The sequence below is a fragment of the Drosophila navojoa genome, chromosome 5 (assembly GCF_054131105.1).
Source record: "Drosophila navojoa isolate 15081-1374.11 chromosome 5, UAZ_NAV_1.0, whole genome shotgun sequence".
In the NCBI taxonomy this organism is placed as follows: Eukaryota; Metazoa; Arthropoda; class Insecta; order Diptera; family Drosophilidae; genus Drosophila; species Drosophila navojoa.
The window spans coordinates 13,569,125-13,591,931 of NC_142893.1; the positions used below are offsets into that span (position 1 = coordinate 13,569,125).

General features: G+C 39.0%; 8 protein-coding genes across 9 annotated transcripts; 5 read left to right on the top strand and 3 right to left on the bottom strand.

Moving 5' to 3' along the window:
- Window positions 1-5: 5 nt before the first annotated feature.
- On the top strand, window positions 6-2,467 carry Spt (Spitting Image). The gene is made up of 7 exons (XM_018103853.3): window positions 6-247; window positions 319-492; window positions 547-858; window positions 925-1,237; window positions 1,331-2,035; window positions 2,215-2,316; window positions 2,374-2,467. The coding sequence occupies exons 1-7, from the start codon at window positions 158-160 to the stop codon at window positions 2,433-2,435; spliced, it is 1,758 nt and encodes a 585-aa protein (XP_017959342.1). The 5' UTR covers window positions 6-157; the 3' UTR covers window positions 2,436-2,467.
- A 131-nt stretch (window positions 2,468-2,598) lies between these two features.
- LOC108653405 (uncharacterized) lies at window positions 2,599-7,446 on the top strand. The gene is made up of 4 exons (XM_018103865.3): window positions 2,599-3,301; window positions 3,362-3,458; window positions 3,941-4,111; window positions 4,175-7,446. The coding sequence occupies exons 1-4, from the start codon at window positions 2,780-2,782 to the stop codon at window positions 4,360-4,362; spliced, it is 978 nt and encodes a 325-aa protein (XP_017959354.1). The 5' UTR covers window positions 2,599-2,779; the 3' UTR covers window positions 4,363-7,446.
- Window positions 5,452-8,366, bottom strand: lin (protein lines homolog). Its single transcript, XM_030382064.2, has one exon. The coding sequence runs from the start codon at window positions 8,364-8,366 to the stop codon at window positions 5,763-5,765; it is 2,604 nt and encodes an 867-aa protein (XP_030237924.1). The 3' UTR covers window positions 5,452-5,762.
- An 895-nt stretch (window positions 8,367-9,261) lies between these two features.
- On the top strand, window positions 9,262-12,530 carry Pgi (glucose-6-phosphate isomerase). Of its 2 annotated transcripts, XM_089262288.1 has the most exons (6): window positions 9,262-9,436; window positions 9,618-9,806; window positions 10,546-11,128; window positions 11,191-11,430; window positions 11,500-12,028; window positions 12,093-12,530. In XM_089262288.1, the coding sequence occupies exons 2-6, from the start codon at window positions 9,673-9,675 to the stop codon at window positions 12,281-12,283; spliced, it is 1,677 nt and encodes a 558-aa protein (XP_089118414.1). In that variant the 5' UTR covers window positions 9,262-9,436; window positions 9,618-9,672; the 3' UTR covers window positions 12,284-12,530. The 2 variants fall into 2 exon arrangements, with proteins under 2 accessions (XP_089118414.1, XP_017959344.1); XM_018103855.3 differs by having other exon boundaries at window positions 9,263-9,806.
- Window positions 12,531-12,558: 28 nt separating this feature from the next.
- On the bottom strand, window positions 12,559-17,056 carry LOC108652786 (WD repeat-containing protein 43). The gene is made up of 7 exons (XM_018102982.3): window positions 16,672-17,056; window positions 16,082-16,608; window positions 15,542-16,024; window positions 15,358-15,486; window positions 15,142-15,291; window positions 12,910-13,007; window positions 12,559-12,847 (listed from the first exon to the last, which is right to left on the bottom strand). The coding sequence occupies exons 1-7, from the start codon at window positions 16,978-16,980 to the stop codon at window positions 12,624-12,626; spliced, it is 1,920 nt and encodes a 639-aa protein (XP_017958471.1). The 5' UTR covers window positions 16,981-17,056; the 3' UTR covers window positions 12,559-12,623.
- Window positions 13,177-13,964, top strand: LOC108653408 (uncharacterized). Its single transcript, XM_018103870.3, has one exon. It carries the CDS (start codon window positions 13,192-13,194, stop codon window positions 13,942-13,944), a length of 753 nt encoding a protein of 250 aa, XP_017959359.1. The 5' UTR covers window positions 13,177-13,191; the 3' UTR covers window positions 13,945-13,964.
- Window positions 17,057-17,361: 305 nt separating the features above from the next.
- CCT8 (chaperonin containing TCP1 subunit 8) lies at window positions 17,362-19,560 on the top strand. Its single transcript, XM_018103856.3, has 3 exons — window positions 17,362-17,538; window positions 17,695-18,725; window positions 18,791-19,560. Exons 1-3 carry the CDS (start codon window positions 17,479-17,481, stop codon window positions 19,338-19,340), a joined length of 1,641 nt encoding a protein of 546 aa, XP_017959345.1. The 5' UTR covers window positions 17,362-17,478; the 3' UTR covers window positions 19,341-19,560.
- A 1,688-nt stretch (window positions 19,561-21,248) lies between these two features.
- Window positions 21,249-22,243, bottom strand: Ggamma1 (guanine nucleotide-binding protein subunit gamma-1). The gene has a single exon (XM_089262289.1). The coding sequence runs from the start codon at window positions 22,241-22,243 to the stop codon at window positions 22,031-22,033; it is 213 nt and encodes a 70-aa protein (XP_089118415.1). The 3' UTR covers window positions 21,249-22,030.
- Between the last annotated feature and the right edge of the window lie 564 nt (window positions 22,244-22,807).

Here is a 22,807-nt window from a genome sequence, read left to right on the forward strand (position 1 = left end):
AATAATAATGTCAAAATGCGAAATGCAAAGCAGTGCTGCCAGATATTCAAATGGCAAGCCACCTTTTTCAAAACGAAAAAAAAAAAAAACAAACCTTTGTTGTGCGTTCCTTTATTTGCATGTGCAACAAGTGAAGATTATCTGAATTAATTAAATAATGCAACCATTAAAAGAGCAATTGGATGCATGCCTGCATATGCTAGATTGTAGTAGAACTACTAATAGGGCGGACAAAAACTGGTTAAATGTAAGTATTTGTATTTACCGGCCGCTTGCACTTGATTGCATTGTTTTTTTTTGTTTTTTTTTTTTTTTCAGGAATTTTGCGCAAAATTTTTAACGTTTGCAAGTGATTTGCAAATTTATATAAATAAACGATTGGAACTGGAGGCAGTGGAAATTATTTGTCTATGCCTAACGCAAATTCTGATATGTGTTAGACAATTGGAGTGTACAATTCAAACGGAGGAGGCGAGTGGCTTAAGGATTCACGTAAGTCCTAATTCGATAAGTCTTATACAAATTATAAGATTTCTTTTGTTTTAGGCTAGTCATTTACAATTCACTGATCGCATCACAGTTTGCCTTAATCGGCTACGCATTTGCCTGCTGTCCAGTGCTAATGGAGCTACCCAAGATAACGCCACAGAAGGTGTTTCCTTTGTTAAGCTCCTGGATTCATTGCTTGATTTGTTAACAGATTTCACAAGCGAACATGTAGATAAAAGCTCCATTGATGTGAAGCTCTTGAGTAAACAAGTCAAGTGTCAAGTGGATTTGCTGTTAGGTCAAACGTTGTCCTTTGCCAATGTGGCCTTGCAACAGGATAAAAGAGCACTAAGTGCGCTTTGTCAAAGGGTATTCGATTATATATGTAAAGTATCACTTAAATGATATATAGTAATTTGTATGTTACTCTCTTAGGTCATGCGCGATTGCAGCGCCTTTCAAGAGGACTGTCTTCTAGCCAACAACTATTCGAATCAAAAACTGAGAGCCTTAACCTTGGAGCAGGCGCTTTGTCAACTCGAAGAGTATCTAAACGAGGCTCTCCTACGTTTGGTCTACACTTGCTTTTTGGACTTTCAAAAAATATCGGTAGATAAAATACGCAATTTATTGAGAAATTCGAAGACGGAAGCGTTAGCTGATGAATGTATAGCCGATTTCGATGTCAATTTGGATCGTGCAACACAGATTGGCATTTATGCAATAGCATTTGCGCCCAATTTGAAAGGTATTTGAATTGGATTGAGCCTAGTGTTAATGTTTGTGATAGATTACTGTAGTATATTCCATAAATCCATATCCCCTCTTGAATTCATTTTAGTTAAAACCATCGTTCGCAGCTGTTTGGCTTCCTTTGAATATTTGGATACCAGTTTAATACCCTCGCTGCAGTCGAATGCATCTGATTTACATTCCGAGCTATTGGAGCAGCATTTTAAGGAGGAAATGTCCAGATTTAAGCAAGCTCTGCAAGAGATTATAAATAGCCGCGCATTTGTCGCTTGTTATCTGCAAATACTAACGAATGCGCTCAATTCAATCGAGAAACAATTCGATAAGACGCAACTGGAGGATCTGTTGCAAATGGGTTTCTCAATACTTGAACACTTTCAGCTAGATGCCAATCGAAAGGTGGTGCTGCAGCCAGGACAAGAGCAGCTGCAAAATTTTGTGAAAATTCTGCGCGAATGTAAAGCGATTCTAATGTGCGCCGCCCAAGTAGAGCCCGAGCGCATTATAAAGAGATTTAAGATATTACGCAACATTCTGCGTAAGCTACACACGAACATCGTCGACGAACAGAGTAAACCAACGGGATTTAGAGATAAAGTAGAGCTGACTGTGGAGCCAGGCGAAGAAGAAACTGGCAGTCTGCAAGGTCTAACAGCCTCTCCATCACGCAGCATACTTTACAATACTCAGAAGCAACGGAGTAGAGCGAATAGCAGTAAGCTAGAAGAAGCTCAGATGGAGCGAATGCAATCTGACTATCTTAAGCAGAAGGCGCAGAACTGTATGCGAAGAAGTAAGTTTTTGAGAGGGATATGATAGTTGTAGAAAGCAATATGAGTTGATACATTGATGCCTTTCAAAATTGTTATGTATATGTCTGCAAGAGCATATAATAATTGGTATTGCAAATCATATTAATTTATTATACTATATTCTACTAGATCATTAAATATATATGATTTTCTGTTGCAGAAGAGAGCCTACGCACTACGATGTTTAAGCGACAAAATGTATTTGTAAGCGCTAAGCTGCAGACAACCAACGAGAGTCAATCGGCCAGCTTAGAAATTAGTGGTAAAGCAATAAAATGATTTATGAATGTAAAAAATTAATTACTTAACTTTCCCACAGAAATTCTCAACCAACTTACATGCCTCACGTCCAGCTTCAGCATGAGCCTGCAGGCGAAGTAAAGAGATTTATTTCGAGCATCGTAAATTCATTCGTCTACCGCATTCGTATTTTTAGTTCGTATTCATTCGTATTCGTACTCGCATTCGTAGTGTTAGTACGCAGTGTTTGTTATTTTGCTCAGCTTCCAGAGCATTAAAAAACTTCAATTATTATCAATTATTATTTATAATATTCCAAAAAATCTCGTCCAATGGAAATTGTTTTATTAAAACAACAAGAGAAAGCGTAAAATTGTATTATGCTAAGAGTTCAAATATCGATTTATCCAAGCAAAAGCCAGTTGAACTTGTAGATACATAAAGAGACATAGATTTATTATTTATAGCCTATAAATCGAGGAGCAATGCAAACGAAGGATATTTCAAGAGATGATATAATTAGTTATCGCAATGTTAAGCCAACAGAATTGAATAACAATCATCATGTGGTTCCTATTGGCATAATTATAGTGCTTTGCACGGTTTACCTGATGATTGCGGGAGTACAAAACAACTACAATTATTACCTAAAACCAGGAGTCGCTGCCCTAAAGCTAAATCGACAAAATGCCAACGACCAACTGCAACATTTACTCGCAAACGAAAAAGAGGAGCAGCCTGTATGCAGAGAGGTTGAAGTCTTCAATAAAGAGGAGTTTACCTTAAAGGAAGTCAAGGAGTCCAAAGGGCAGCAGTTAGTAAATATCAAAAGAAACAAACAGCAAATCAAATCGATTAAATCATCTGGCAGACAATCAAAGTCCGAGTTGCAAAGAAAAAAGGATAAGAAACCAAATACAGCTGAGCCCATAATTTATCTATTCGCCTTGGTATTCATATATCTACTGCTAAAAGCGGCATCCGACATAAATCAGCATTATAAAACGGTAATGGCCCAGCAACACCAATCTAAAATAGTTTCATATTAATATATATTTTGCCTACAGCAGAGCAAAGGCGATAAACGACTTCGTCGCTGTTCCCTTCAATCCTACGCGCAGAAGGAGCAAAGGCACAATCATCAAGATCGTCGCGCTTCAAAAGGTATTTCAACAAAAAGTTTGCCAAAATTTTAAAGAGGATCTACATATAAATATGTATTTATTATATAACTAGGGAACAAATCAAATCAAAACAGAACACAAAATAGTTTTTATTGTAATAAATGTTGTGAACTATCGATGTAAAACATATCCTGTCTTAAAATCTATATACCTTTACACTTGAACTTTACTGCAATTTCTATATGTATGTGTACTACCTATAAATATATAGATGTATAATTTTAAGTGTTAATGACTTTGTATGTTTATGTGCCTATATATATGTATATATATATATCCTATATACTGTGTGAAATAAAACTCTTTTCCGCACTCCTGTGATGATTTTACAAAGTATTATCTAGCCACAACATTTGTGTTTTATTTATCCTATTTTCGAATTCTACTCTTTCAATTATCGAAATCTGATTTACATACATATTTACATACACTATATATACTTATATACTCTTTTTTTGCAAGATGTTCTTCCATTGCAAACGAGACAAAACATATTTGTAGACGGACGTTCCATATCGCTGGATCGTTATAAGGCCAAAGAGCAGCCAGCCAGGGAACTGGTGAAGAGAACCTTTCCAAACAAACCCATCCATCCAGCCATAGGCAAACATCTTCCCGGCGATGTCCATTTGGGTAATGGATCGACTCCATTCTGTACGCCCAGCTAAGTTTCTCTTTTCCCCAATCCCACTCTAGAGCCGCGTATGAGTCGTCGCCTCTCGGTGCCCGTCAGCATTAACTATCAAATGGTGCAGGTATCGCCGCTGGTGAATCCCGAACTGGTCAGACGCGGCTCCATAGCCGAGATGATTGTGCCCGCGACAGCTCCAAGTGTCCAGACACCCGACTCGAAGCGGCGGGTGCGCATGATAAACCGCCACTAAAATAATGTTACTATGCTAAATATAAGCGAGGGTAGTTTGAAAAGTTTGTCAGTTTAACTTGAAGTTAAGACAAATAGATCTCTGGCATAATTTAAATAGCACTTTTACATTTTCCAGACTACCTTCTTTTTACAAATTTAAAAGATGAATCGAAATATTCAACGAATTTATGAATTACTTCAGAAATACTTGCGGCCCACCCAAATGATTTAAACAGCTCTAGCTGTAGAATAATCATATATACATATACATATTTTTAGCAACATAATGCCAAATTTAAATAACTAAACCATTAAATAGTTGATTGCCAAATCCATATCCCAATAACTTTTTGAAATATTTTAAACTTAAACGAATTTAGGCAATATTTAAGTACACCCCATTATAGCTCACTTGCTCCATCTTATAGATGATTAAGAAATATATATAGAAAAGTATTTAAGTTTCTGGTTTTCCAATCAAACCACTCGAAACTATTTTTAATCAATAAATAAATTTAATGAATAATATTTAACTGAAGTTTCAGCTGAAACAAAATTTTTAATTGAGTCTATATTCGAGTTTGCATTCTAAATGTTTGAAATTTGATATATGTATATATATATATAAATATATTTTATTGAATTTATATATAAATAAAAAATACGAAAGTTCCAGATTCAAAGGTCAAACATCATTAAATCTAAAAATTTGTATAAATATATATTCCAGTCTCTGATTCCTTGAAATCTATTTTCAAAGTCAAATAAATGCGATTCTATTTGTCAGTTTTTTGTTTTTGCTTTTAATCAATAAGTGTAGTATTATTAAGGCATTTTGAAACATAGAAATTAGATTATAACTACGCCCATGCAATTATTAAGATATACAAATATACACACATTTAATCAATTGCACAGATGAGCCGTATTACCAGAACATATAGACCTATATATGCTATATATATATATATATATATATATATGTATATGCTAATAAACTACTTAAGGGCAAGATTTAAAACAATCTTAGGCTAACATTTTTGTGTTTTGTTTTTTTCTCCTCGTTTTTCGGTCTTTTGGAATCAAATATGAAATTATTCAAAACCAATTGATGTACATACATATATATTTATATAAATATATAAAGTATTCTATATTTTATTAACTTAGATTGAGATGGGAAACATTAAGAAAGTCTATGCATTGTTTTAGAGTACGAGTAAAAGAAGAGCATAAAGTTGAACTTAGATTAAGAATTATGTGACAAATCTACAAAAACTTTCTGGAATTTTGTGCTAGTTTGTTGTTGTTTCTTCTTCTTCATCTTCTTTTCCGTCATCTTCAGCTATTCATTTAAATACAAAATAATAAATTACGTATTTTAATTGCAATTGTGGAAGTGTGATTAAGGATTAATCTTTAACTAAGCTCATTGCCTTCGTAGAGGCTTTCGCAGCTCTCTAGCAAACGAAGCACGGGCGATATATCATAGGGATATAGTTGTCGAGAGACGAGCCGAGATATTTGCAGACGCAAGCGGATGAGCACGCCCATCGCCTCGTCCAGCATGGCATTGCCCATGCCAAAGCTATGGCAGCTATGCACAAACATCGTCCAGTTCATCCGTATGTATTTCAGAAATCGCAGCAAATACAGCAGAAAGCACGTCTCATTGCTGACAAGCAGATCCAGCAACAGATCGGAGCTATTCGATGCCATTTTGAGAAACTCCAGGAATGTATATACAGGGTTCAGCATGGCGACCAGCTCGGGGAATGCATTGTTTCGAAACGAGATGCCCGACGTGACGTCCAGGGTGCAGACCATTGCCTCTATCAAGTGATCATCCTGATCATCAAAGAGATGTATCAGAATCTTACTGAAATGGCATTCCGGATGGAACTCGAGTGTCTGCTTGATGAACGTTTCCAGTTTGCTCAGGACATCTCTTATCGATCGCTCGATCAGCTGTATATCCTGAAAGGCATCGTAGTCGGTTGAGTCTATCGATGAGTCCGATGAATCGCTGCGTATTTCCTTTACAGTAACCGCTATCGATTTCAGCACCAGTAGCACCATCTTCTGCAGCAAAGTCTTATCCATTTCGATGAGGCCAGCGCCACCAGCTGCTGCTGCCGCCTCTGTCTCCTCGTGTGCCGGCAGAGAGTTGTGAACGATCAGCGTGCCAGGCACATAATTGACAGGAGCACCATTGTAACCAATCAGTCCGACAATATTCTCTGGCTGGCGCCGTGGCAAGGATTCGAGTATGCGCAAGCTGCGCACATGGCAGACAATCTGATGGGCCAGCCTGCATGTCTCCTCCGGCAGCATGTCCTGCAGCGCCAGCGTGGAGCCATAGCAAAGCGCCTCATTGAAGAGGCACAGCATCTGCTTGTAGACCGTGCACGACAGATTGTGATTGAGCAGCAGCTCAAACTTGTCCAGCTGCGCGTAGAACGGACGCGTCTCGTCTATCGAGAGATTCGCCTTGACGGAAATGATGTTTTCCCACAGCTGCAGAAAGTTGAGCACACAGTGCTCGGCGCTATCCTGATGCACTGGAGCCATCAGCTCCGACATGTGCTTCACTAGCGTTGGCCATTTGTGCTCCAGCTTCTGTATGGTTACACATTTCAGATGCGTTGTATCGAAGCTCTCCGAGTCGGTTAGGGCAACGACATGGCAACCATTGGCTGGTATATAGTTAGCGGGTGAATTACTACTATTATTTGTTGATGTTGTTGTTGTTGTACTCTGGCTATTCTCGTAATGGTCCACATCAGCCTCGACTGCATCACGGAACTGTAACGCAAAATAGTTATTCGCCAGTGGCTGATCCTGCACCGGGAAATGCATATAACTAATGGACGCATCTGCTGCTGTGCTGGCTGCCGTGCTGCTCGTCGTATATTCATCGTCGAGCGGATGCAGCTCCACATCCTTCCACTCCACAATTCGTTTGATTATATCTAAGCTAAAGTGTATCTTCTGCACGGCTGTCTGATCTAACAGATCGTAGTTGAACAATTGATCGACAATCTTTTGCAGCCACTCGTCGTTCAGCTCCTGCTTGGCAATAACCAAAAAGGCCGCCAGTACACGCGCTGCCAAGAATTGCACATAGGAATTGTTGTAACCGGCCAGCACGATAATCTCGTCGATCAGTTTGTGATCGTTGCGTATTAAAGCATCGCACACGTCCATAATTCGAGTGCAAATGAAGCCCTTCGCATTCTGCTTCAAGTAAATGTCGAAGAGCAGCTGCAAATTGGAGAGGAACTGCAACAGCTTGTTGGTTGGCCATTCGCGCAAGTAGGCAATGCGCTTTTGGCCATTCGAGTCGTGTGAGTAGTGTGATTGAAAGGGCTTCCTTAACGTTCGCTCTGAGACGCCGCACAGGCATTGACGTGTCAGAGATTGCTCGAATTCCAGCATATCATCAATGGTCGATGCGGAGGAGGAAGCGGAGCAGATATTATTGCTACTGCTGCTATTGCTGCTGCTAGTCGTTGTCTGCGTCAGCTCCTTTGTGGCCATTAGCAGTTCGGTTAGCTGCGCTGCTCGATCCACCTCATCCTTGGCAACGTCTTCGCTGCCCTTTTGTGGCAAGATATTGTTGACTAAGTGCTGGACACCGCCCAGTAGTTGCGCATAGGAGGCGGCACGCGAATTACTGGGCGTCGTTGTCGGCGAATTGTTTGTGCTGCTGGACAGCGAATGTGTGGAACAGGACGAAGACAGCGATGAGGATAACAGATGACTTCGATTGTTGCCATTGGCATCCATCACATCCGCTGCCGCTGTCGCCAATATGTCTGGTGGCGATTTTGCAGTAACCAAATGTATTTGTTTATCTATTTTCTGGCGCTTCGTTTGCGGCTGTTCATTGAGATGATTGGTGGAGACATCTGTGCTGGCATAGGCAATGTTTCCATTGCTGCCGCTACTGCTGCTACTCGAATTACTGCTGCTGCTGCTGCTACTGTTGCTGCTGGTGGTGCTGCCCGTTTCTGTGTCCATGTTGCGTGTTGTTGTTTTTTTTAATTATTGACGTACCCGACGTCCTTTTAAATTGTTAAATCGTGCACTGCAAAAAAACGACAGTTTAATTTTTCTTTTCAACCAAAATAAAATATGTATCGAATGCAAGCCAAGCCGAAGTCTTTGGAAGTGCCACCGAATTACGCGTATTCACAAGGTTACGTGTGCATTGAATTTTGTGTGCAACTTGAGCACGTATTTTGTAAACTAGCCACTCGCAGTATGCAACTGAACATTTTGAATGCCATCATTTATCGTTTTCGGGAGTCACATTAATTTAAACATTTTTGGCTACTTGTTGCTCAATTTACCTTTGTAGTGTTTTGTATTTGTTTCACTTCACTGTCGGTTGTGCAGGCGCAGTGCATTATGGATTCGTTCTGCATTCAACTTTCGCGTTTTTGTTGTTTACATTTTATTTTTTTCTTTCGCTTAAGGTTTAAGAGCAATATACAAAAAAAATAACAACTGGCACTGTTAATTAACAAGTAGCGAGCGCGTCGCCATCTTTTTGTAGTGTTGGGTTGTTCATATGCTGGTGCAGTGCCTACACTAACACGTTACGACATGAATGACCAACAAGTGTAGAAGGGTGCCACACACGTTTCGACGTGCATGACACCTGTTTGAATAAGATTCTTTTAAGAAAAATGGTTGTACAGCTATCAAACAACATATAAAATTAAATCAGTATATTTATAAGAATTACCATTACTTATTTTGAGAAGCGTAATAGCTTTTCTTCAAATATTTAAGTTTTATCAACCAAATTTTAAATGCTTCAACTGGCAGCTTTCTAGTCACAGAGCTGCCACATTTTTATAGAACACAAATATCAAAAATGTTCTATTTTCTATTTTATATAAAAATGAACTAATATTTTTCAATCTTTTGATATATATTGAATGCAATAAAATTCAAATTTGAACAGTTTCACAAATTCAATTGGCTCTTTTACTTTGGCACCGTATATGTATTGACAGCGTGGCAACTCTGCAACTTGTTTTTCATTTGACATTGAAGTTGCACACATTTCCAGCAGCTGGCGGGTGGGTAAAAAGGACTACCAGTGCGGTACCATATCGGCAATTAGTATAACAACGGCGCTTTTGTGGAGTTACGCTGTGGGCCGTGCTGCCCAATACCGATTATCAAAAAAGTTGTGCAGCTGTGAAATCGACTCAGTTTTAATCACATTTAAGTAAAGTGTTATCTCTTTTGCTTGTGCAGTTGAATTTTGTATTTGTTTGTGTCAACTTGTGTTAACAAAACCTTCGAAAGGAAAATGGCTGGTACCCTGCCCCCGCTTAATCAAGAGCCGATTTTCAAGAAACTCCAGGAATACTATGATCTGCATAACAAGGAGCTCATCATTAAGGACCTGTTCATCAACGATCCTAAACGCTTCTCAAAATACAGGTGAGTTCTTACGGTTATCTATACATAAATAAAATGAATGAATGCCGATGCAAGTACATTTCGGACTTCCGTGTGTGCGTATATCTGTATGTTATACACACATTTATTTGAATGTATTAATTGGGCGGTCAAATCGCTGAGCTTTGGGTTTTGGGATAAGAAAAGTGTTGGATAATTATTCGAAATTAGGATTTGATAAGCAATAATGTTATAACGTTTTTGGTAATCTAATAATATATAATTCTTATTTACGTCAAGTTATCAAATTATCTTTGTCCTTGCTTAAGGTCACAGCAATGACTTTTATACCCTTGCAGGAGTATTATGATATCGTCATTAAATTTGTTGTTGATATGCCGAAGATTGTATATAGTATATATGTGTATTTATATTTTTGTATGTACATATATTTATTGCTAATTAATATAACCTCAGTATTGCGAATAGTTTGTATTTTGTATTTTCCACGTTTTAAAACTATTTTCCAAAACAATATGTTCATTACTGATTTTACAAAGAAGAATCAATATACATACGTACATATTTAATGAAGTATTTCATAATAATCGTCGAATATTACAATTAATATTACTTTAATATTTGCTAGTGTATTTCCAATTCAACTTTCGCTTTTTTCAATGCCATATCCCAATATCAATTCAAACTTGGTTAAGGTCAAATAAATTACTTTCCATCAATTAATAATCAATTCTATTTTATTTGCTTTTGGTCAATTTAGTTTGCGATTGTCAACGCCCAACGATGGTGAAATTCTGCTGGATTATTCAAAGAATCGTGTGAATGAGGAAGTATGGCCTCTGCTGCTGGAGTTGGCGAAGGTGCGACGCGTTGAGGCGGCACGGGATGCCATGTTCGGCGGACAGCACATCAATATAACCGAAAATCGTGCTGTTTTGCATACGGCCTTGCGTAATCGCGGTGGGGAATCGGTGCTCCTTGATGGTAAGGATGTGATGCCTGATGTACGCGCTGAGCTGGCGCATATGAAGGAGTTCACCAACAAGGTCATCTCTGGCGTTTGGCGAGGCTGCACCGGCAAACAAATCACCGATGTGGTCAACATTGGCATCGGTGGCTCCGATTTGGGTCCACTCATGGTCACCGAAGCGCTGAAGCCCTATGGCAAGGGCTTGCACTCGCATTTCGTATCGAACATCGATGGCACCCACATGGCGGAGGTACTGAAAAAGGTCAACTATGAGACAACGCTGTTCATCATTGCGTCCAAGACCTTTACCACACAAGAGACGATCACAAATGCCACTTCGGCCAAGACCTGGTTGCTGGAGCATGCCAAGGATGTGAGTTTACCAAATCTTTGAGAGATAATGTCAGTGATTAATTAACGTAATTCGATTTATAGGAGGATTCGGTGGCCAAACATTTCGTTGCCCTGTCTACAAACAAGGAAAAGGTAACCGCGTTCGGTATCGACAGCGCTAACATGTTCGGCTTCTGGGATTGGGTGGGCGGACGCTACTCTCTCTGGTCTGCCATTGGCTTATCCATTTGCTTGTCTATTGGCTTTGAGAACTTTGAACAGCTGCTCGAGGGTGCATACTATATGGATAATCATTTCCGCACCGCACCACTGGCGAAAAATGTAAGTGAAGCGATTCGTTGACATGTAATTAAATATAAATTAACATAATGCAATTTGCACATTTCGCAGGCACCCGTTATTCTGGCTCTGCTTGGCATTTGGTATTCCAATTTTTATAATGCCGAGACGCACGCTCTACTGCCATACGATCAGTATATGCATCGATTTGCCGCATATTTCCAACAGGGCGATATGGAGAGCAATGGCAAATTTGTCAGCAAATCGGGCAAGAAAGTCGGCTATAATACGGGTCCAATTGTTTGGGGCGAGCCAGGCACCAATGGCCAACATGCCTTCTATCAGCTCATACATCAGGGCACACGCTTGATTCCGTGCGATTTCATCGCACCAGCACAGACGCACAACCCCATTGCCGGTGGCAAGCATCACAAGATATTGCTCTCGAATTTCCTAGCTCAAACGGAGGCCCTTATGATGGGCAAGACTGCCGATGAGGCCAAGGGCGAGCTCTCCAAGGCGGGCCTGTGCGGTAACGAGCTGGAAAACTTGTTGCCCCATAAGGTCTTCGTTGGCAACCGCCCGACCAACTCGATTGTGGTCAAGAAAGTCTCACCCTTCACTTTAGGTGCATTGATTGGTAAGTTGACTGTAAATAAATCTAAATGTTCATTACAATAACGTTTACCTAATTTACTTTGCAGCCCTCTATGAGCACAAGATCTTTGTGCAGGGCATCATTTGGGACATCAACTCGTTCGATCAATGGGGCGTCGAGTTGGGCAAACAGCTGGCCAAGGCCATTGAGCCAGAGCTGGACAACTGTGAAGAGGTCACCAGCCATGATAGCTCCACAAATGGCTTAATCAATTTCATCAAAGCCAACTGGAAGTAAATCGCGCGCATCTCTAAATTGACAGTTACGTCTTTTACTTATTTATATACTCGCGCTTTGAAATTCTGTTCTTAGGCACAAAATTCAAACTATACTATATTTGCATGCATATTGGAATTATAAAGACGCATTTTGTTTACAAATTGGCGAATTATCTCACTTTCGGTAGTTATATTATATTACACAGGTATATATGTTGTTGTTGAATGTAGCTAAATTACATGTAAAACAGTTAAAAAAAAAAGAAGAGTGCATAATATTTAAAGCATCAAATGTATTTGAAACAAAAGCTTTTGTATTTTATTTATTTCTGGGCAGGAGAAGGGAAATTTGATATTATTTAACCCCCCGACGCATCTGTGTCTCTGTCTGTGTCTGTGCCCTCTGCATCATTATCATCGTCGTCAGATGAATTCTGTGTTTCTATAAGATCCTCCTCATCAGCTGCTAAATCATCATCGGCCTCCATTAGATCATCATCTAAATCGTTGTTTTGATTGGTGTCATCCTCCTCCTCTTCCTCCAAATCACTCCAATCCTTTTCGCCCGTTTGCGTGGCATTTTCTACAGATTGATTTATATTTATTATTAACAGAATTCACATAAATATTAAAAAATAATATTACCTGGATCCTCATCTATGATTAGAGCATTTTGAGAATTCAAATCATTGCTCGCATTCCGTTTCATTTGACTTATAATCAAGTTGACTCGACCAGAAACTCTAAAATACAACAAAATTTATACAATATTAAGCAATTGAAAATCACAATAAACTATTGTTAAGGAACATTAGTATCATATTTCTAAAACTCCGTAGTTAGCGAATACCACAAAATTATCTACTGCTATTTCAGCATTTCTCTTTAATTGTTAATTTTAGTGAAATTATAAAATCAACTGGCAATATGTCATCAAATAGCCGCGATTCTGCACAAAACACTAGGGCTCCCGAAGCGGATGAGTTGATGAAGTCCGTTGCCCAGTGTAACATGCCGCTGGGTGATCATGCAGATATTCAAGTCGTTTACGATATGATTGACGCAACCATCTGTGCAGCTATTAAAATAATCGAATCTGATCCGCGTGGGCTATTTTGCTACAAGTACCCGGCGGAATTTTACAATTACTTTGACATGATGGGACCGAATACACCCTCAATGAACTTAAGTGAGCCGTCAAGTGATTTCGTGCAGCAGTGGCTGAAAATCAGTGACTTTGAGTATAGCAATGTGTTGGCTGTTATTCGGGACTTTATCGCCAAATGGCATTTGTCGCCAAATACTAAATGTGTTGTCCTCACAAATAATCGACAGCACCATGTGCCTCTGAAGGGCTCCATTTACTTTGTCGACGCTCACTTCTCGCGGCCCACACAACGCTGTCCCAATCCCTTGGCCGTGGCCAAGATTCGATTCATCATTACTGTGTCGAGTATCATGCAGAGTTATTATCCAGTGATGATTACATATCGTTTCGAAGGATTTCGCACGCTATATTATGCTGTGGGTGACCGGGCGATTCCAACAAATACATTTCAAAGATTTTACATTGACACCATCTTGCATAACAAGCTAAGTTTCTATGCGGAGATCTGTGAGTGTCGTCATGGTACCACCGACAAGCCAAAGAATAATATTGCTGACAAGAAAGAATGTTGAATATACACATACATATATCACAATTTTTCTCAGAAAATGTAGTTATTGTAACTGAGTTGGGATTGAGAGCGATATGGGGAGATCTACAGACAGATTGTAACGACAAATTTGTTCTAAGTTTTTCCTCTAATATCTCTTCTGAGCCTTTCCCTTTATTACCTTTATTCCAAGTCCTTTATATAAGAACTTCTGCCAATTCTTTCCTCTAGGTATTTCTTCTAAGGATTTCCTGTACGAATTTCTTCTCAGTATTTCCTTTAAAAATTTCTTCTAAGTGTTTTCTTCTAAGAATTTCTTCTAAGTGTTTTCCTCTAAGAATTTCTTCCAAGTGTTTTCCCTAAAGAATTTCTTCTAAGTATTTGCTGTAAGAATTTCTTCTTCGACTTTCCTCCAAGTATTTCTTCCAAGTCTTTGATGCTTAGCTGAACGCGCATAGAATTCACTTCACTTCACTTTACTTCACTGCACAACTGACCCCCACCAGGCCTGGGCGACTGAAGAAATGCTGCTGCTGTCGCCCTTTATATAGAGCGCCTTTCTTTCAGCCCTAAAGCGCTCAAATGTTGAGGCCGACGCTGAGTAGGCGCCGTTGCAGTTGAGCTTTGATCCACCAATGAAAACACGCTCTCTTACTGGGCCTGGGCGACTGAAGAAATGCTGCTGCTGTCGCCCTTTATATAGGGCGCCTTTCACTCAGCCCTAATGCGCTCAAATGTTGAGGCCGACGCTGAGTAGGCGCCGTTCCATTGGAGCTTTGATCGACCAAACACGCTCACTAGCCCTGGGCGACTGAAGAAATGCTGCAGCTGTCGCCCTTTATATAGGGCGACTTTCTCTCAGCACTAATACGCTCAAATTTTGAGGCCGACGCCAGTTAGGGATCGTTGCAGTCGCTCATTAACTGGCCAATGGGAACACGCGCTGCTGCTGCAAGCTCTCTAGCTTCGTTTTACTCAAATATAAGTACCAAATGAAAACTCCTGCATACAGACAGAGAGACAGAGAGACGGATATACAGACAGACATACGGACAGATATACCTCGGTTCTCTGCTAAATGTTAATATGTTAATTAGCTTAATATTTATAATTATTAGATGGCATAGACAGCACTTTTTCTCTTCTATAGTTCTCTTAAGGACTAGAACGTCTATAGCATCGACATATTTGGATAATGGGATTCGATTGTAGGACTTACTGCATGGCTTCCGTAATGCAAAGTAGACGTTGCTCCGCAATGCCTAGGCAAATGCCCAGCTTATCACGCAGTTCTTCTTTATCCTCGGACATCATGATACTCGTATGAGTTGTAGCCAAGGTTTGCAACCAGCGCAGAGCACATTTTACACTGAAATCAAATATTTACATACATGACATTTACATTTAATAATATAATTAACATTCCATTACTCACCTCGCAGCCTTGCCTTGTAGCAATTTGGACAGCTCGTTGATTAGCGGGCCTATATACTCAAGAGGTAAGCGATCAATTGTTAGTTGCACTGTCTTCTCATCGTCTGAGGCCAATACGGTTCGCAACATGCTTCAAGGAAAATAAATATGGGTGTAATGAATTAAACTAAAGCTCCGTAGCTTACTTTTGATCCTGGCTGTGCAGAGCCTGCATCAACAGCTGCGTCTTGCTCTGACTTTGCAGTTTGCCGTCCGGCAACTTCATTGCCTGGAGCGACAAATTCTGCAGCCGTGCCTCCATGGGCACATCGTTCCGTACCTTCTTATTCGACAAGGGCAAGGCGCTATTGTACTCCACCTCATTGTGGCTCACAATTGGTACTTGAGCCTTCAGCGCAGCTTCTGTTCCCTGCTCACTCCGCTTATTCTTGGCGAACAGCTTCTTCGGCTCGGCGCGAACGATAACATTCAGTTTCTCAGCATAGTTTGGAGTGTAGCGCTCGAATTGCAGCAGGCGTCGACTTCCATAGCCGAAGAGTATCTCTTCTGAGCGTTGAGCATCTTTGACAAAATGAGCGGCGATGGCATGAATCGGCTCCACTGTGTTAGCACCATCCGAAGCGATTTGCAACGAGACCTTTGGCTTGATATATTTCTCAGCAGAGATGCTGTAAACAACAATTCATAAATATGAGACAAAGATACTATAAATGGGGAACACTCACCTTTCCGCGTTGAGCAAGTAGATGTGAATGTTGCCATTGCGTGTCACACTCGCTATACGCAATTGTCCATCATCGCGCACTTCGCACGCCAAACTGTGTGCCACATCCTCCATTAGGAGCGTGCATACCGAAGCCTTGTTTCTGCCTTTTCTATCAATTTTCCAGAAGGAAATAACACGCTCCATTCTGGCCGTTGTTATTACATATTCATTGTCGCCGCATTCAAAGCTGTTGATTGCATTAATTTCGCCTGAATGTCCGGTGAATGTTTCCACCAGCTCCTTCTTGTCTATATCATAAACTTTCAGCTGCCGTGAGGCAACGGCCAGAGTTCGACTTTTTGGCAGAATCGCAACATACAATGGTTTCTCGGGTCCAACCAACCATTGGCGAATGCAGCGTTCGTTGGCTACGGACCACTCCATTGCTTTGCAGTCTGAGCCCACAGTATAAAGATGTCCATCATTGTCGTAGGTAATGGATGAGACTGCTCCATCGTGTTTATCGCCTTTGAAAACTCGGACAATCTACAAAGAAATTTAAGGTAATGAGTTGATACTCATACAAATTAATGAAAGTATTCATAATACCTTTCCCTCTGCCACCGAAAAGAGCACAACTGTTCCCTTAGACGTGCCAAGTGCTATGTAATGTTCACCGATAGGTGTGGAATCGTCTAGTGGTTGCGATTTCCGTGACTTCTTTGAACGCGGTGCATTTATTGATATCCATGTGAGCGCCGTGCAATTGCCGGATAAGTGTAAGTTTGGTGTGAATTCCTGCTTTAATGCATTCGCCTCGGTGTCCCATACTCGTAGGGTGCCCTGTTCATCAATTACTGCAAACAGTTTCCCACCATTTGATGAGAATCCCAACACGTGCTTCTTGACCAGCGACATCGCTTCAAATCGTTTGGAACAGAAAACACCAGATCCAGTGTTCGTTAACAAAACATTAAAAACGACCAAGTGTGTTGATATTTTTCTTAGTATGTATATTTCCCCAACAAAATACTTAATAAATACAAACGCGCAAAGGCATGCGTATGTTTATGCGATGCAAGAGCATATAATATCATATGAGATTGTAGATTACGGTTACATTGGAATTGAAATCAAATATTTAATCGTAAACAAAAACTGAACAAGCCTTTATATAAGTTATATTCATCATTTAAGATCCTTAATATTAATAGATTTTAAATCTGTCTTATCGATTAACGCACAGAAATACCTTTTCAGTATTATCGAATGCATGAAATCAGTATTTTTGTTTTTAAAGAACCAGTGTGCAATCGAGAAACTTCGTTGACTACACTTTGAGGTTAAGCGTACTGCCTTGACTGATTGACTTGCTTTAGCTGCTTTTCGAGTTTTGTTGAATATCTGTGAATAAAAATGGCTTTATCTGTACCAAAAGCACCGGGAGTGGCGCAAATGTTAAAGGATGGCGCCCGGGTAAGTGAAATACATATGAAAATTAAGAAATTATACTTGATTTCATTGAAATTGAAATAATAAAAACCGCCGGTGTGTTTTTTCCAAGCGCGTGATTAGTCATCGCAGATGTTCATTTACAATGCATTAATGACATGATGTATGCAATTTTTGTAGATGTACAGTGGTCTGGAGGAGGCAGTCTATCGCAACATCACTGCCTGCAAGGAGTTCTCACAGACAATGCGCTCCGCCTACGGCCCAAATGGCATGAACAAAATGATCATCAATCACATCGAGAAACAGTTCGTGACCAGCGATGCGGGCACCATTATTCGGGAGCTGGATGTTGAGCATCCGGCTGCCAAGCTGATTGTAATGGCCAGTCAAATGCAAGATGCCGAGGTGGGTGATGGCACGAACTTTGTTGTTGTATTGGCTGGTGCGCTGCTCGAGTCGGCGGAGGAACTGCTTCGACTGGGCATAACCACAGCGGAAATTGCCGATGGCTATGAGAAGGCATTGAATAAGTCTTTAGAGATACTGCCAACTCTAGTCTGTCACAAAATTGAAGACTATCGCAATGTTGACAAAGTAAAGGAGGTGATTCGTTCGGCCATTATGTCGAAGCAGTACGGCCAGGAGGATTTCCTCACTGATTTGGTTAGCAAGGCGTGCGTTTCCATATTGCCCGATGAGGGCACCTTCAATGTAGACAACATACGCATCTGTAAGATCTTGGGCAGTGGATTGGGTGCTTCAGAGGTTGTGCGCGGCATGGTCTTCAAGCGCTTTGTTGAGGGTGATGTCACCTCTGCCGAAAAGGCGAAAATTGTAATTTTCTCCTGTCCAGTCGATATCATTCAAACGGAGACAAAGGGCACAGTGCTGATCAAATCAGCCGATGAGCTATTGAACTTCTCTTCTGGAGAGGAAAGTTTGCTGGAGAACCAAATCAAGGCCATTGCCGATACAGGTGTTAAGGTTGTCGTTTCTGGTGGTAAGGTTGGAGATATGGCCTTGCATTTCCTAAATAAATATGGTTTGATGGCTGTTCGCTTGAATTCCAAATTCGATTTGCGTCGCTTGAGCCGTACCGTGAATGCCACAGTGCTGCCAAGGATTACAACTCCTAGCCAGGAAGAGTTGGGCTATTGTGATAAGGTGTGCATCGAGGAGCTGGGCGATACCACAATTGTGGCATTCAGGTAACCATTGCTTATGCCCATTGTGAAATTAAAAATATTTAATAAGTATGTTTTATATTTTCTAGAAATGAAGGCAAGGATTCACGCGTTTCTACAATTGTCATTCGTGGCGCTACAGATAACTTCATGGATGACATTGAGCGCGCCATGGATGATGGCGTCAACAATTTCAAATGTCTGACACGTGATGGACGCTATCTGCCAGGTGCGGGCGCTACTGAAATCGAATTGGCCACACAGTTGGCTGCTTATGCGGACACTTTGCCTGGACTCGATCAATATGCAGTGCGCAAGTTTGCTAACGCCTTGGAAGTCTTCCCCAAAGCTCTGGCCGAAAACTCCGGCTCTAATGGCACAGATATTGTGAATCAACTCTATCTGGCGCACAATTCCGAGAATGGCAAGAACATTGGCTTCGATATCGAAGCTGAAAAAGCAACCACCATCGATGCTGTTGAAGCGAAGCTCTTCGATCTGTATCAAGCCAAATTCTGGGGTCTCAAGTATGCTGTGGGCGCTGCTACAACCATTTTGAAAGTGGATCAGATCATCATGGCCAAGCGAGCTGGTGGACCTAAACCAAGACAAGCTGCTGGCAGCGATGATGAGAGTTAAATCGTCATCCAAATTGAAAACCTTACAAAAATTTCAAGTTTCGCTGAAATCTATAACTTCATTATTTTAGTGGCAAATAATAAATGCTCTTACATGTATTTTTGTAGGCACACATTTGAAATTATAAATTTCATTAACAAATCCCACACACACACATACAAAAACAACAAAATGCAACACACTCACACAGCTTCTTTGTATTAATAAACTAAAACTTTAACGGAAAAAATGTATTTGTTTTTATATATAAAAAAAAAATAGTTGAAGTAACCTAAGGCATCAAATATATTTATTTGAATGCACGGAATTAAATTATATATATAGTTTTTATATTATTATAATGGCTTATATTATAAAGGCTTTCATTTTGGTAACACTGAAATCAAAGACAGTTTAAGTGTTTTTTGTCTCCGCTAGATAACTCATCTAAGCTTTTTATTTTTGGAATTCAAGCAAACGATTATTTGTTGATTTTTTTGGAGTACATTGCATACTTATATCAGATACAATTGAATATTTGTTTTGGTTCGAATAAAATACGATATCGTTGTTGTTTTCAAAGATTGAAGTTAATAAAGTTTTTAAAGTGTTATCTCATTTTTCTAGGGTATTCGTGCTATTATATATATTCAATAAATTTCTTGTAACTTTGACTTGTTTTTCTTTTTAACAGTTGTAAATATTAATTTTAAGATTCAATGTTTGTGAAGTGGAAAACAAAACAAAAACTATCCGTGCTCCATTGGATATTTTTTGCTTTGTTTCCCAGCAAACTTGAATTCTTTTTTATTCATGAACAAATTAAATTAAGGCTTTAGAAATGCGATATTCATATGAAACAATCAATGAATCTAAAATTGTTCTTTCATTATTATTTTTTATTTCTGAAAATTCACTTTTAACCCAACTGCAGTTTTGGTATTAAAAGTTTGGAAAACCTTCCGCTCTTCGAGTGGGGAATTTAAATTCAATTTTGAACAATTTTCTGCTGAATGCTCACGACAGCAGAACAGAGTTCAAAATCTATTTGAAGCGATCGAGAATGATATCTCTTTCCTTTTGAATAACGTGTGACCCCAATTGCTAATATTTTGCTTAAATACATTAATGGAAGAACCTATAAATTATTAATTTGTAATATCTTTGTCGACAAAGCAAATCCATATTATCTTAATATTGAATTTATTTATTTATTTGATTTCAAATGGTATTTGGTGAATATGGAAGTTTCAATGCAGCGTTTATGTTCAAATAATACATGGCTGCATTTACTATGGTGAATTTGAGGAGTATGGAACTTTGAATGATGCTCCACTGGTGAAATGCAATTTGATGAATATGGAAATCTGAATGTTTCCTTCTATCAGGAAGAACCGTTTTGTCACATTCCAATACCCTACAAATATGCCCATTACCATTTAGAGTGTAGAAAAATAACTCAGCTTAATATATATATGCTTTGCCATTCATGCCAATTACGTTTCGGTTTGTTAATCCTTTACAAAAATATAGGCTCAACCGTGGACAAATCAATTGATAGTTTTATTCGATAACAGACGTTTTTGCAAAGTCAACAAAGTTATTACTTAAAACAAGTACTGAATGCAAGTAATCTGAGTGCATTTCTTACTTTTTGGCTCAATTTTATAGTAGAATCACACATACTTAAAATTTGATTTGGAAAAATTGAATATTGAAGAAACAATTTTCGACATCATTTGCGAGTTTCATAGAGATCAAAAATTTAAATTTATATAAATTATCATTCATTATTGCATTATAAAATAGTGGCATGAATTGCCTGTTAATAATCAAAAAGACGAAAGACTACATTTTAGATATATATTAATATATATATTTTTGCATTTATATATTGCGTTATTGCAACGATTTGTTGCTGTAATATTGTTTTGCTAATAAAAACGTTGGATAATTAAACTCACTAAAGCTGATCTAGGTTGCTTGCCTGATTTTAAAGCTTTTAAAGTAATCATATATAGTTTGTTGAATCCGCTTAGCTGGGACTTGTAAAGGCTAATTATAATATTCATTTCATCTTGATTATAACATACTACGTAATTCGAGTATGCTTAACAACGTGAACAGATTAGCTTTTAAATAAGTGGGCGAAAAAATGAGTGTTTCGAATTTTTGGTTTGTGATTCATTTATTTGTGTGTTGTACTATGATTTAATAAATATATTTGAAGTGTTATATTTATATATATTATTTAGATATAGATTTCATAGGTAGTTGTTGCTATATAGTCCGCACTTTAATTGTCCTTCAAGTTGGGATGTTCGTGTACACTGGATGCTTCACTATATATATTTCTATGCATATATAGATAAAGAAGGTTTCTGCTGATATTTTCCGAATAAATGCCAAGGTTTATATCCTTTGAAGAGTTTGAAATTTCAATTGCTGTTATGTTGTTTGTTTTGTTACTTTTTATAGGTATTTAATAGACCCTTTTAATGTTGTGTTTTGCTAAAAATATTGCTTTTGTAATATGTATTTGTAATTTCTTGTTGTTGGTGTGTTCTATAAATATTCATGTTTAGCTGGTGGTGTCAACTTTTGTTATTGTTCAAGTTTATTTATCTGATTTAATTTGGGTGCTTGTGTTTTATAAAGAACTTAAAAACGAAATACATAAATCATCCGTCGATCCATCCAAAAAGCCCTGCTTAAAGAGCAGTGCACGACGACTTCTCACGGAATGGGTTTACCTTCTGACTGGTGAAGCCAGTCAATAGATAATCCTCCTGCTCATGCTCCGATATATACTTCTTCATTTTATCGCACGATACCGACACGGATTGCCTATCGATCGCAGCCTCCCGGCGTAGCTGTTCAACGACAATGCGCTGCTGTTGTAGGGAAGATGACATTACGTCCATCACGGCTGTCTCGGATAGGCCTATGGTTGAAAATGTTCTCAGATACGATATGCAAATACAATACAGTAAGTGTAGTTGGTGATTGTGTGCTTATTTAGCTGCTTGTGAGGTTTTCGAAATTGTCTTGATTGCTTTTATTTTATGTATATATTTTTTCTTATTTTTGGATGAATGGAGGGGTCGCGCTGTAAATGTAGTAAGAAAAAACAGAGCAAATGCCAAAAAAATATATTGTTTTAAAATAGGTTTTTTAATTTTTAAAATTGGCACGGACAGTGGGCACGACATTGAGTACATATACACAGGAAGTTGGACAGCTTGAAAAGAAGTATGAGGTCTAGAGAGAATTGTGTTAGATAGCTTTTAACAAAGTTGTAGTTGTTCGTTAAATAGGTTATTTAGTTCCAAGTTCACGTTCACATCCAAGTGCACACGTATGTATGTATGTATGCATGTATGTAAATATAATAATTCCCTTATGTTAATATAACTTTATTGCTTATATATGATATCATTTTCACCATAACACCACAGCGCGATGACTGGTTGATTGCATTTATAGGG

Coding starts and splice junctions, on each gene's coding strand:
- LOC108653405 (XM_018103865.3), top strand. CDS start 2,780: ATGCAAACGAAGGATATTTCAAGAGATGATATAATTAGTTATCGCAAT. Junction 3,459..3,940: donor AGATCGTCGCGCTTCAAAAG/GTATTTCAACAA, acceptor TTTTTTTGCAAG/ATGTTCTTCCATTGCAAACG. Junction 4,112..4,174: donor TCCCGGCGATGTCCATTTGG/GTAATGGATCGA, acceptor ATCCCACTCTAG/AGCCGCGTATGAGTCGTCGC.
- lin (XM_030382064.2), bottom strand. CDS start 8,366: ATGGACACAGAAACGGGCAGCACCACCAGCAGCAACAGTAGCAGCAGC.
- Ggamma1 (XM_089262289.1), bottom strand. CDS start 22,243: ATGGACGTAATGTCATCTTCCCTACAACAGCAGCGCATTGTCGTTGAA.
- LOC108653408 (XM_018103870.3), top strand. CDS start 13,192: ATGTCATCAAATAGCCGCGATTCTGCACAAAACACTAGGGCTCCCGAA.
- Pgi (XM_089262288.1), top strand. CDS start 9,673: ATGGCTGGTACCCTGCCCCCGCTTAATCAAGAGCCGATTTTCAAGAAA. Junction 11,129..11,190: donor TGCTGGAGCATGCCAAGGAT/GTGAGTTTACCA, acceptor TTCGATTTATAG/GAGGATTCGGTGGCCAAACA. Junction 11,431..11,499: donor CCGCACCACTGGCGAAAAAT/GTAAGTGAAGCG, acceptor CACATTTCGCAG/GCACCCGTTATTCTGGCTCT.
- Spt (XM_018103853.3), top strand. CDS start 158: ATGCAACCATTAAAAGAGCAATTGGATGCATGCCTGCATATGCTAGAT. Junction 493..546: donor CGAGTGGCTTAAGGATTCAC/GTAAGTCCTAAT, acceptor CTTTTGTTTTAG/GCTAGTCATTTACAATTCAC. Junction 2,317..2,373: donor GGCCAGCTTAGAAATTAGTG/GTAAAGCAATAA, acceptor ACTTTCCCACAG/AAATTCTCAACCAACTTACA.
- CCT8 (XM_018103856.3), top strand. CDS start 17,479: ATGGCTTTATCTGTACCAAAAGCACCGGGAGTGGCGCAAATGTTAAAG. Junction 17,539..17,694: donor TGTTAAAGGATGGCGCCCGG/GTAAGTGAAATA, acceptor CAATTTTTGTAG/ATGTACAGTGGTCTGGAGGA. Junction 18,726..18,790: donor ACCACAATTGTGGCATTCAG/GTAACCATTGCT, acceptor TATATTTTCTAG/AAATGAAGGCAAGGATTCAC.
- LOC108652786 (XM_018102982.3), bottom strand. CDS start 16,980: ATGTCGCTGGTCAAGAAGCACGTGTTGGGATTCTCATCAAATGGTGGG. Junction 16,025..16,081: donor TACTTGCTCAACGCGGAAAG/GTGAGTGTTCCC, acceptor TGTTGTTTACAG/CATCTCTGCTGAGAAATATA. Junction 13,008..15,141: donor TGCATTACGGAAGCCATGCA/GTAAGTCCTACA, acceptor GTTGTATTTTAG/AGTTTCTGGTCGAGTCAACT.